Source organism: Pithys albifrons, chromosome 9, assembly GCF_047495875.1.
Source record: "Pithys albifrons albifrons isolate INPA30051 chromosome 9, PitAlb_v1, whole genome shotgun sequence".
NCBI lineage: Eukaryota > Metazoa > Chordata > Aves > Passeriformes > Thamnophilidae > Pithys > Pithys albifrons.
Window position 1 is genome coordinate 26,022,178 of NC_092466.1, and position 12,762 is coordinate 26,034,939.

A 12,762-nucleotide genomic window follows, 5' to 3' on the forward strand; every position below is an offset into this window, starting at 1 on the left:
TTCAGATCAAATTTTGTGGTGTGAGTCATTGTACTGGAGTCAGTGATTTGACTTTAAACAGCAACTTTCTGTATAAGTAAGGATTAAGGAATTGGGCTCTTTTAGGAAGTTACTTGGAAATGAACTGCAGCTAGTTCTAAACTGGATTTGAAGCTGGTATAAAAGAGGTGAGATGCATTCAGGGAAAGTTACCTAAGGAGATGGAATTATCAATGGGACTTAAAATCAGGTTTAAAAGACAAAATGCTATAATGAAACTACTGCAGTGTCTGATTCTGAATGTAGCTAGTCAACATGACTGTTCCTCTGTAATTTTTAATTTTTAGTGGGGACTTAAAATTATATCACCTTAATCTTTTAGTTCTAAGACCAGAGAAGCTAAGGAAAATTATGGCCTTTAAAAGTATTTCATGTAGCAGTTTGACAGGTATTACAGTTTTGAGGTTGATGGTCAAGATTTTCAGCAGATTCCCATACTTACAAAAATACCCCAAAACTTATTAGAAGTAATGAGATGTGCATAAGAAGAAACAGTGGCATAGTAATTCTCCTTCTTGTAGTAAGTAACCTTTGCAATGTCGAAGTTAATAAACCTTTGCACATATGTGCTGTATCCTTCTCATTTGTAATTGGATTCCTTGAATGTTCAATAAAACTATTTCTCTTCTATTACAACATTTTAAACACAATTTTAAGCATAATTCAAGTCTTGGAAATTGTCAGCTATAAAGATCCCAGCCAAATAAAGATTAAAAACTAGGTAACACCTATAAGCTATAAAAGTATAATTTTGTCATTGATTTTACTACAAATTCAGTTTGTACATTTTAGAGGTGAATTTTTGTCAGAGTTCCATATGGTCATCCTAACAATATCACTATGAGGTTTATTCTGTTATTAAAAAGTAAGAGAAAGGTGAAACAGCTGCCTTTGTCATGATGGGCTTCACTTAATGTTGCATTAATAAGCCTTTGTAAATATGCAGTCAATGCTCACCAGTCTGAAGCCTGGGTTGCACAGAGAGCTTCAGTTTTGATCACAGCTGTGCACTTTTTAATTGTGTGTTTGTTTTCACCAATATCTGCTGGAAGTCAGTAACTTGAGTCCTATGAAAATATTTTGTAAACATCTCTGATGGCTTTCTTTTATTGTGTGTGAGGTAGCTTTAGAAACAAATTGAATATTAACAAGTAACCTCCATTTGATATCTAGTTGAAGTTTATAAATGTTAGATTTATGCTACAAGTATTTGGAAGAATTTTTTTTAAGGCATGTGAACAAAAAAATTTATTTGGGGAGACCGTTTAATAATACTGAATGTACTTTACAAGGATAAATTGTGACCAGCCAGCCTTTTTCATATTGCTTATGCTGGAAAAACTTGTGTAGCTTAGACTATTTTAAAACTGTATTACATACAGATCCAAGGGCACGATTCTGCATACCAGCTTCCTACAGCATACATATAGTGGCTAAAATGGGCTGAAGGAGTAGAAGTCCAGCAAACCATCAGCATAGTTATGCCTTGTTCTGTACCTTAACCATTTGATGACAGCATGTGTATTTTAACAAATAGTGTTTGATATCTGATATCACTTCTTTGTTCTCTCCAAAGGAATTCCTAACTCTTTATTACTGCCTCCTATTTTGAAAGACACTGCCTTACATTGCCAGGTAGTATGGTAGTAAACACAGGAGTGCAGAGTTGAGGAAAAGGAAAAGCTCCAAAAAGGCTTCCAACATTCTTGGGGAGTCCACTGGGACCAACTAATGGATCTTTTTTGTGTTTCTCTGTTAATGAACAAGTCACATCAATTGACACAGTTGTTTAGCCCCGGGTACTCTTCTTTTCCTGAATGTCTGGAATAGGAATACTGTGACAGACAAGCTAACTGCAGTACAAAAAGATCAGCCAAGATCTAGCAGAGGAGTGGGGTCAGTCACTAGCAGATGGGTGACTGTGTGGGAAGCATGTTTTGTTACAACCACATGGGTGGGTATGTATGTGTGTGTAAATGAGAGCACTCTGGGCTCTGAATCCCAAGGACCTGAGTTCGAGTGTCAGTGGGACCGTCCCTTGGGCAGTTCAATGCCTCCCTGCCATCCGATCCCGTCAGATCTCGGATGCTCAGCAGGGTCAGCCCCGGTTAGCACCGGGTGCTGTGACAGTCCCGAGGACTTCACTGTCACTGTCCAAGCTTGCTCGGCCGTGGCAAATAGACCTTAGGATTTAAACGGTGGGGCCAGTTCTGCATACGCTGTGCCTCACCTGAAAAATCCACTGCGCAGGCTGGAAGGGCACACCCACGTGGGGAGAGCCCTGCCCAAATCTTCATTCATGAAGTCTGGCCATACATACATACATACACATACATATCCATGGGTGGGGATGTTATTCGGGAGATGAGAAGGAATAGGACTGACAAGGGAGGTTAGAGCAATAGTTCTTTGAACAGGGAGAAGACTCCAGACAATTTGTCTCCAGTCCCAGCAGACTAGCCTTAAGGCCAAATTCACTCATCTTCAAACAACTAGTTATCATCATCAAGTTCAGCAGATCATGATGTGATTTGTTTTATTTCTATAGTACCATGTGGGTGCTTGTATTCTGTCAGCACAAGAAAAAGATAGCCCTTTTCCTAAAACTTCTGCATTTCAGAGGTCTGATCCTCTCAGAGTCCACAAGTGTTTCTGGATCTCATCAGTCATAGGGTATATGGTGACAGACACTGTCTTACAAAGGAAGGGAGATAGAGAAGAAGATGGCAGGGAGTATGAGGCAAAGAATTACCATGAAGTAATGTAGACTATGAACCTGACTGTACTGGGCATGAAATGCTGTTACATTGAAATGAAATCATATTTATGTCAGTGGTGCTGGAGCAAGAAAGGGTTTGCCAGACTGAACTGCACTCAGTAATGCTCTGGAGGTCCAGGCTGGATTTCAGAAGGATATTTTATACAGTATTTTATGTTTCTTTAGGCAGGATTTTAGTGGCCACAGTTTGCTACTGCATGGATTCCTGTGTGGACTTTCTACTCTGTACTCAAAGGGGACAAGAATGTTCATAATATATTCATTAGGCTTATTAAAACAGGAAGTCCTACTCCAGCCCATTCCTGCACTGATGTGGACTCTGCCCTGCTAGTTTGCCCTTCCCTCTGATCATCTTAGCCCTTTATAGGCTCAGGTTCAAACTGTCCAAACTCCAGATCAGTGTTCTGTGTGGCCGTGTGAGATGGGTCTGCCTCACAGAAGAGAGATTTCCCTCCACCTGAGCAGGAGATGTTGTATTGAGTGAGACTGGGGGCACTAATCACTACCTACTCAGCTGTCCTACATCCATCTCCTAAGACTTTTTCTCTACTGTCCAGAAGAAAATTAATAATGTTGGACACTGCCAGGCTAGCATTTAGTAAAAGACACGCTGGTTGCAAATACTTTGGCTTCAGTTTTACCTGGGGTCTATTTCTTTTAAAAATTAAGGCAACTTTCTCTTTGAAAGGGATGATAATTTCTTTCAAAGACTGTCACAGGACTAAAAAAATCACAAATAGGCAGCATAGTGACAGTACAAATAAAGAACCATTCTTAGGTTTAACAACAGATTACCATTACAACTTGGAAATGAGATATTGGAGTTTGATTGATAATTCTATGAGAATGCAAGCTCAGTGAGGGTCAAAAAGACAAAGCAAGTGTTAGGAGCTAATAGGAAAGCCGTGGAAAAAACCTTGCACATTATTTTCATAATAGTTAAAACACCATACTCCTTTATATCTTAAATTCTGAGAGTCACTCTATCTTCTTGTCTCAGGAAGAACACAGTGCAACTGGAAAAACCTCTGAAAAGGGCACTGTAAATGACCAAAGACACAGAGAAGTTGCCATAGGGTAAGCAATCATGGATCAGCCACAATGAGTAAGATGAGATTCTTCTGTGTGTAAAATAGGTGGCTGAACACAAAAAGTGATGAGGTTTGAATAAAAAATGGGCAGTGTGACAGTGAAGGTCACTTCACATCTTTGTGTGGGAGGCAGCGAGCACAAAATTATTTTAGCAGGCTACAAGTTCATAACACATAAAGGTAAGTGTTGTTTCATGTAACACATTGTTAAGTCCTAGTGAGAGGAAGATTTGGAAGGTAGAATTTTACACAAATTCAGAAAAAGACTGAAGAAATTCACAAAATAGAAAGTCTCATCCATGTTAGGAAGTCTCTGGGCTGAAAATGACCAAGGTCATAATTATAATTACTAAGTAAAAATACCAGTACATTGCTTACTGAACTGGTTATAGACCCCTATCTTTCCTAGACAAGTATCCATTTTTGGTTATCACTGAAGAGTTAAGTATCAGGCTAGATAGACATTTGGTCTTAGCAAATATGACCCTTTTTTACCATTACCCCAGATTTCAGATAATTACAGTCAGTTCTGGGAATTATTTTAAGAGTTAATTATAAGAAAAACAAGTATGAGACTATTCCAAGTTATGTGAAACTGGTCTAATGCCCTTTACATCTTGAAATCTTTAGGTTTCAGTGGGACCTAAGTCAGAGCAAGACTGGTAGATCTCAAAAGCAAGTAGTATTTTCAGCAATATTGTTTTCCTCCACCTTCAAGTGTTAGAAACAACATTCATTTCAGGTAGGAGAAAGACTAGAGCAATGCTTTGGCATAATAAAGATGTTAACTGTAAGGGAAAGTTCAGTGCAGGTGACAGCTCTCTCAAGAGCCCATACTGGACTGGGGAATGAATTCTCTTGGAAAGCAAGGATTATCATAAATTTCACTCCTATTGCTCAAGGTGCAAAATATGCCTCCATCCTGCTTGTCCTGATGACACATCATGGAAGTGTGTCTGTCTGGACACTGAATTATTTTTCAAAACAAAAGAGGCTGCTGTAAATGCCCCTTTCCCCGAAGAGCAGGTGAGAGCACAACAACCACTAATCTGCTCCTGTTCTCTGAAAGGTTCCTGTGCACATCTGGCCATGACAGTACGGAACATAGGCTGAAATTTTGGGGATAGGAATCCACGTTGCTTTGCTGAATTCCACCATTTTCCTTTTGAACATGAAATCTCTTTGCAATTCTCTAGGGTTGCTTTTGCAGCATTTTTATTTCAGTGATGTTAGAGCTGCCTGTTACTGTCAAACCTATAATTAAAGCAATGTTGACTGGTAAGTAACGGGCTGCAAAAGGTGTGCCAAAAGATAATTAAAGATGCACTCCAGATAAGCAGGGCACGAGCATCCTTTTTATGAGGTGTTAATGTCTGAAGACCAACTAGTGAAATTGATCTTGCAGTCTTTCAGGATGAAAGTTCTGCTCAAACAAACTGCCCTAGAAAATGTTTGATGCAGGAATTTCTTAAAGGGTGTTTGTCCTAAGACTCCCCAGGTAGGCGCCTGGTGACCGAGCCCATGATGCAGTGGGTAATTCGGCATCCCATTCATGCTAGCATGATTTTGGGACCAGCTTTGCAACTTCTAACACACAGGCTGTTCTGGAAGGAGAGGACAGAAGTGCTCCCGATACCCTGGATAGGATAGATGCAAAACTTTTTTTGAGAACGATTTTAAAGAGCACTGTGGCTAGTCATTGTCTAACAATTGTGTTCTTTCCTAAATACAATTTACATGCATATCTTTAATTTCTGTTCTATTTTTAGCATATTCCACATGTGATTTGGATTCCTCTGTAAATGCACTTATATCATGTCTGGCATAAAGGAAACTTGACAGAGCGGGTTTCCACATTTGGATTCTACTTAAATCTATATCAAAATTCCTTGGATTTTTGTGGAAGTTTGAAGACAATCTATGAACCTGAAGAGATGCTGATTCTGTTAAGCGTGCTACTCTGGGTATTCCTGCTCCTTTCTCCACACTCTTCCCATTCCCCTATTTGTGAAATGAATCTAAAATAGGGGGCAGAATACTATTTTCCTGATAGAGTTTAGAGAGGAGATGTGGGAGCTCACAAACAGTTGCTTTGATTATGACTGACATGCGGCAGCAAAATGATGACAAGGGAACATGGGCAGCAAGGGCTGCTCAGTGGTGTAGCCTGGATTAGTGTACTGTCAAAATGCAGCTGTGGCAGAAATTAGCTCTTGTGTTAGGCCAAGTCCATATGTCTCCGCAGAAGAGGGGGAAGAAGAGGGGAAGGCAAAGATTGCCATCTTCTTTCCTGGAATGTCACTTAAACACAAAACCCGCAATCTCTATCAATTAGCATTGCAAAGAAAACCTCTGAAAATGAAGGGTCTAAAGAGGCTGCCTGACAGAGTGCCTCAAACAATAACTCCGGGAAGTGTGAACTGCTCTTTCCAAAGCTAGAGGGTGTTAAACAAAAGCCTGGTCTATTTGACCCGACCTAGTAAGGATGGACAGTCATTAGGAAGCAGTGCAAGTCGGTGCAAGCCTGCAGTGGCTCCTTCTTATCTCTTCTGCACCGGTTGTGTTTATAAGGTGTGTATGTGTGCGTTGGCGAAGGTGGCTTCCCTGTTCTTTTGAGATCAGTATTGCAGGCTGCCTGCAGGGGCAGCTTTGTGTTGTAGTTATTCCTATGAGACAATGTTTTCTGCCATGAAAATTGAAAATTCAGAAAGAAAACAGAAAGCATTGGTTATAGTCTTCCTTGACGCCAGACTGAATAAGTGAAGTCTCTTTGTACCCTACAAACATCTGTGGTAACCCTGATCCAGTTTCTCATGCACCCCATGGACAGTTGCACTGGAATTGCAGAGAGATGGAAAGGCCATATGAAATTCTATACTTTACTGTGCAAATTCAAATCGAGACTCTTCCATTGTATTATCCTCTGCTATTCTGCATCCCCATCCCATCCTGGTGCTTGCAAAAAACTATCCTGGGCAAAAAAAAAAGGGGGGGGGGAGGTTTGGAAGGAGCAGCTCTGTGAGCTCTTGGCTCATTTCTAGTCAAGTGTACACTGGAGATGGTATGTGCAGGACTGTGTAAAGCCACGTGGGCCCTTAATGTCAAGGTAGACTTGAACCCTGCAAGCTTAGAAAAAGCAGCAATGAGAAGACTGTCAATAAAACTATGCCCCCGAGATTTATATGTCTGCTTATTGTGTCTGAGCCTTTGTCCACCCCTCCCTAGATACATATCTGAATAATAAAAGTGAAATAAAGCCAAAGGTCTAGCAGCACACCTTGACTTTACCTAGAACTGCTGAACCACTTTGCCTCCCTGGCACCCTTTTTATTTTTTCCCACATGACAAGTTTCACTTAAATACAAACTTTACTGTTAACGTGGACAGGAAAAGCTCCAAACTATCTTGGAGGTCTGGAGGAGAAATCTTGTGGGATGTATCTGTGCTTATGGGGATGCTATGGTAGGAGAAAAGGGAGAAGTACTGAGGAATTGCTTCAAGCTATTGTTTCCAGATGTTTTGTACTACATGATGCTGTCATCCCTCTGAAATTCTGTCTTCACATGCACTTCTGCTTGAAAATAATATTTAGGTAAAGTGGTTTCTGAGGGCATTTACCTCGCCTTATGGATAGAGCTGCTAAAGGAATCCAGTCTCTGAAATACTAGACTCACAGGGGATGTCTGTCATCCCTGTCTGGAAGGACATTAATTTTCTGCTGTGAAGCGTTGTGGTGGTGTGAGTAATCTTAAAACCCCTGTGCAGCTCAACCCAAAAGTGGCAGCGTGGATGGTGGATGCACTGGTCCCTGCAGAATGCAAATAATGTAAGAACTCACACACTTTGTCCCCGTACCCTTTAGCTTCAGAGCAAGCTGGAGTGGGTCCCAGATCTGAAAAATGAATGGGTACGTGTTGAAATGAAAAACACATGAAGTAATGATGCTGCTGTTCTTGAACACCTTCAGTGATAGCCATTAATGGCCTCATTTGACAAATTATTACACTGATTAATTGATTTGCCTCTGTTCTAACATCTAATCCTTTTCAGCATTGCAACTGTTGCTCCCTTTAAGTCCTTTATGTCACTCTTGACTCTCTTAAATAATATTTCTGGCCTCTCTTTTGGATTAATATGACAGTCATGATTTCACCTCGGGCTGATAGCACAGATCGTGCTTGTTCTGTACCTGATTTGGATAAGTAGAGCTGTCTGGTGTGGGGGGGAAAGCTGTCTTAGGAAAGGAAAACCTTGTGCTGAGCTTTTCAGCATGAGCTCAGGAAAGAGCCTGTTCTGTCACTCCTGGGGGACACCAGAGTGTGCTGGGGGAGGCTTTGTCCTTCACTGTGAACGGCAGGTATTGATGCAATGTCTAGTAAAGCCACCAGCATTTTATTTACTGCAGTTAAGTTGATGTGAATGTCCCATGGATGGGAATAGGGGCAGGGTAACCAAATGAGAAAGACAAGGACTTGTCACCCGGGTGCAGTAAGAGCTGGGATGGTTTCCCTGTGGGAGAAGGGTGGTGTGGAGGCCTCCCTCTACCCAGGGGCTCACCGAGTTTCCAGCAGAGCCCCGGACCTGCGGTGCAGAAAGAAAGAGGAGCCCACTCAGAGGGCTGAACCAAAGGTGAAAGATTCCTTCATGAAATTAGCCACTCTTTTTGAATTAAAGAAAGGTGGCTGGGTTCGAGGTGGCAGTGGGGGCTTCACTGGGAGACACTTTGGCTCCGTGGATAGGGCGAGTCCTTATTATGTATATTTTGGTGATGGGATGACAATGGAGGTGTGGAAGACGGTTCTGAGTCACCCTCGCAGACCCGCGGCCCCGGCCCATTGGCGGAGCCGGCCCGGGCCGGGCGGGTGGGGGTCGGTCAGGGCTGGGGTGAAGAGCTCATAAAGGCGCGGAGTGACCGGAACCGCCCCACTGCCCGCACACCTCGGCCACATGGAGCTCGCCAGCCTGAGCCCCGCCAGCCTGACCCCGGCCAGCCTGAGCTCCGAGAGCCTGAGCCCCGAGAGCCTGGCCCCCAGCCCCGGACTCGCCGGTGAGCCGCCGCGGGGCGCACAGGGTGGGTGGCAGGGGCTCGATGATGGTGGTGGCGGCGGTGTCAGTGGTGTCGGTGGTCGCTGTGATGGTGTCTATGGTGGTGGTGGGTGGTGGCTGTGGTGGTGTCGATGTCGGTGGTGGTGTTTGTGTCGGTGATGGTGGTGGTTGTGTCTGTTGTGGTGGTGTCGAGGCTGTTTTGGGTCAGCAGACCCGCTGACCGCCACTCTCCGCTCTCTTCCCAGGCGAGCCCTGGGGGCGCCCCGCCGGGTCCGGCGCGGGACGGGAGGGCGGCCGGCGCAAGCGAACCACCTTCAGCAAGGCCCAGCTGGAGCTGCTGGTCCGCGCCTTCGAGAAGGAGCCCTACCCTGGCATCGCCCTGCGGGAGCAGCTCTCTGACCTGACCGACATCCCCGAGTCCCGGATCCAGGTGAGAGGGACGGGACGGGTCGGGGAGGGCGGGCGGGTTGGAGGCGGGGGAGCTTCCCCGGTGGTCCGGGCGCTCAATCTCTGCCGGTCCCGCAGGTGTGGTTCCAGAACAGGAGAGCCCGGCAGCTGAACCGCAAGAAGAAGGAAACCGCCGCCTACCCGAGGCCGCACAAGCCCAGGCCGTCCCGGTGCGGCGGCCAGGAGCGGACCGGGGCGCCGCAGGGCCCGGCGGCGGAGCGGAGCCTCCCCTGTCCGCAGCCAGGTCTGCCAGGAGGGAGCCAGAGTTTCTGTGGGCAGCCGCCGTCCAGCTCGGGACAGCCGTACTCAAGGCTCGACCTGCATTTCAGGAGCTTGGATAACACTTTTGGAGCACAAGGTCACACCCCAGCGCACTTTGGTTTGGACTGTGTGGGAAAAGGGGTCCCACCAGGTGCTGGAAGCATGGGGAGTCCCCCTCAGTTCTCGCTCCCCGTGCAGCAGGCACAGGAATATCCACATCTGAAGAAATATTTCTCTGACAACTGTTACTCTGATGCAGATGTTTTCCAGGCTTGTGTAGATCACCAATACCCATCAGCAAAAGAGAACATGTACGGGAGGTCTGTCTTAAACTACATCAATGCTAACCAGGGCTTGGGTGTTGATAACTATTTGTATAACAAGTCAAACACTTCTCCCTTCACAAAGGGCTCCACTTTCAGTTATGGTGAAGGGGAACCTAAGCTTGAGCATGAGCAGATGAGGCATATTTCACCTCTGCTTGAGGCTAGTAACGCTAGTCCTTCGGTATTTCCAAAGCATGAAGGGGGGTATCAAGGCACACTTGCCACTCCAGCCCCATCGTGTGGGCAGCAGCTGCTGGAGGCAGTAAACAACTATGACCCTCACTGTCTGGGCATGAGAAATGAAATTTTGGGAACAGGGTTAGATTCACTGTTTGAGAATAAGCAAAATGTGGAGGAGAGCGATCCTATAAATTTCTATTTTGCTTTTGGTGGCCAGAGTTCATTTGGGTCACATAAGAACATATGAAACTGGCAGGGGGTCTGCTTGCCTGATGAAAAATGAATGTGTTTTTTCATTCAATTGGCAGTGTTGTCCAAAGTGGCTGGTGGTTTTTCAGGTCTAAGCATGGAGTGCTTGCTCCAAGTTTCATGCCATGTCTGGAAGGGAAAGAAAGATAAGCCACATTAGCAAAGGCTACAGGAGAATAACCTCCCAGGGGAACTGTCACCAAGCTGCTTATAGTATTCCTGCACATTTAGTTATTGGCAGCCTCAGGTTAACTTGCATGCACAGTCTGATCTTTACAAGTATGTCAGTACTGAAGATTTTTCTGTGTTCAGATTGTGCTGGATTAATTCTGCCAGGAGAACTGGGACTATGGCATTGCTTTTGTGGCCTTACTGCACTGAGTTTTGCTTCTATTCTAGTCGTAATTCACTTACTTTGACTTAAGAAATCTGTAGCAAACAGATTTATTTATAGTTTTTAGTAGGGAAAGCTTTAACATGAGAGGGATACAAGCACGGGAAAAGCCTTGGTGGTGTCAGGGGACAGCTCACTGGGTGTGTTTGTCTTTTAGGTGTGCTCCTGATAAAGAATACTGATGGTCTTTTCCTGGATACTTAATGTATAGTGTTTTCATTTGAAAATGACTGCATATGTAGCCTTTTAAAAGGCAATATTTTTGTGATTTCCTTTTGTATAATTTGCTTGCAAGTTATTTTTTTTTCAAATTGTGGTGTTCTGTTTGCCAAAGGAAGGTCTTCTACCTGCATAAACTTATAGAATTGCACTCACAGGAGAGAAAAAAAAATGTTTCATATTTGCATTTGCACATGGAGCCTATTTTTAGAATTCTAAAGATCCATGACTATCTCGAAGACCACTTTAATCATGGAAGTGTTCTTCACATGTATCTCTGGAGAGCTGCCATGGTTGTGTCTTAAAGCAGCATTAAGACCTAGAATGCTGAAAACTACATGCAAATCCTTTTTTGTGTTTAAAATATGGCTCTGGAACACTTTCAGTATGCCTAGGTTTAATATATATTATTAACTTAATTACTTTGTTTATAGAATGAAATAAACAACAAAAATAAAATTTAATCACAGACCATTATTTTATTAATAAAGTTGGTATCTCTGAAGAAGCTTTCTATGGAGATGTGTACACAAGAAGTCCAGAAAATTAGACCTGACTTATGTCAGTAATTTTTAGCTGTGGCTTTAACTTTTCTGCCTTGACCTGAAGGAATGTAACACACTCATGTATTACAGAACCACGGCTTCAGACAATGGCTGTCAGGCACTTTGAACACAAGAGGCTGTATCTGAGAGCATATACATCTACCTATGACCCCTTTAATAAATTTTTTGAAATAAAATTCATTAAGATCTATTTATTTATTTACATATATCCTCTCCCTCATGAGACCTCCTTAATGAGAAGGAACAGACAGAAAAAGAATAATTTTACCCATGAAAAAGACAAAATGGGGCTCAAAAGTGTGTAGCAGAACACCCTTACTTCACAAAGGGTGAGCTAAAATGGAAGAGAAAAATGGACATCTGAAAGACTAATACACAACACTAACCCACAAGGATGGGATTTGGTTTCTCCCTGGAATCAGTGGGCACCTGGCAGGTAACACGGGGTCTTCTGTCATGTCTTCCCTACTGATCCAATGTACCCCTGCTGTGTGGCAGGGGCCTGAGGCAAGTGATGGGAAGGTTCCTCTTACAGATCTCAGGCGAGGCTGGTCCTGCAGTGCATCCAGCTGTTTTCCCCCATTGCTGTAGACATTCTTATTCTGTCAAAGCTGCACTGAGGCAGCTGTGGTAGGGGTTTAGTGTTGAGTTGTCAGTCCTGGCTGCTCTAATAATAATGGGCATTGCATTATAACCCCTTTATCTGGTCTTCATCTTTTATTAGCAAATTCACATTTCTAACAAAGTCAAATACACTCTGAATACTTCTTGTGAGTAAGTACAAGAAAAAAATTAATTTTCTTATCACAGAGCTACCTACTGCTCAGAATAGAGCTCTTCTGTAAATTACTGGTTTCTTTGTTACAAGTTGTTTTTAAGATTATCTACCCAGTATATATTTCACAAAGAAGACAAATCTGTGCAGAGCATTTGGATGCAACACCCCAGTGATATTCCTGTGTCTTTTCTCTCCTTGCTACGAGGTGGAGAATGCCAGAACAGAAATCGTATGCTTCTTCAACATGTAGGAGGTACTTTCCCAGCAATGGTATCAGTAGCTTTCCCTGGACTTGCATGCCAACAAGCATCACTGCTGTCATACAAGTAGATGATGCTGAGGAAGAGATGGGGCAGGAACCAAGTGTGTTGAGTACTGAACTATTCT

The 12,762-nt window shown here is 43.5% G+C and overlaps 1 protein-coding gene across 1 annotated transcript; it reads left to right on the forward strand.

Annotated features, from left to right (window-relative positions):
• The first annotated feature begins 8,856 nt into the window (after nt 1-8,856).
• Nucleotides 8,857-10,416, forward strand: LOC139675456 (homeobox protein orthopedia-like). Its single transcript, XM_071563095.1, has 3 exons — nt 8,857-9,061; nt 9,201-9,385; nt 9,481-10,416. Exons 1-3 carry the CDS (start codon nt 8,857-8,859, stop codon nt 10,414-10,416), a joined length of 1,326 nt encoding a protein of 441 aa, XP_071419196.1.
• The last annotated feature ends 2,346 nt before the right edge of the window (nt 10,417-12,762 follow it).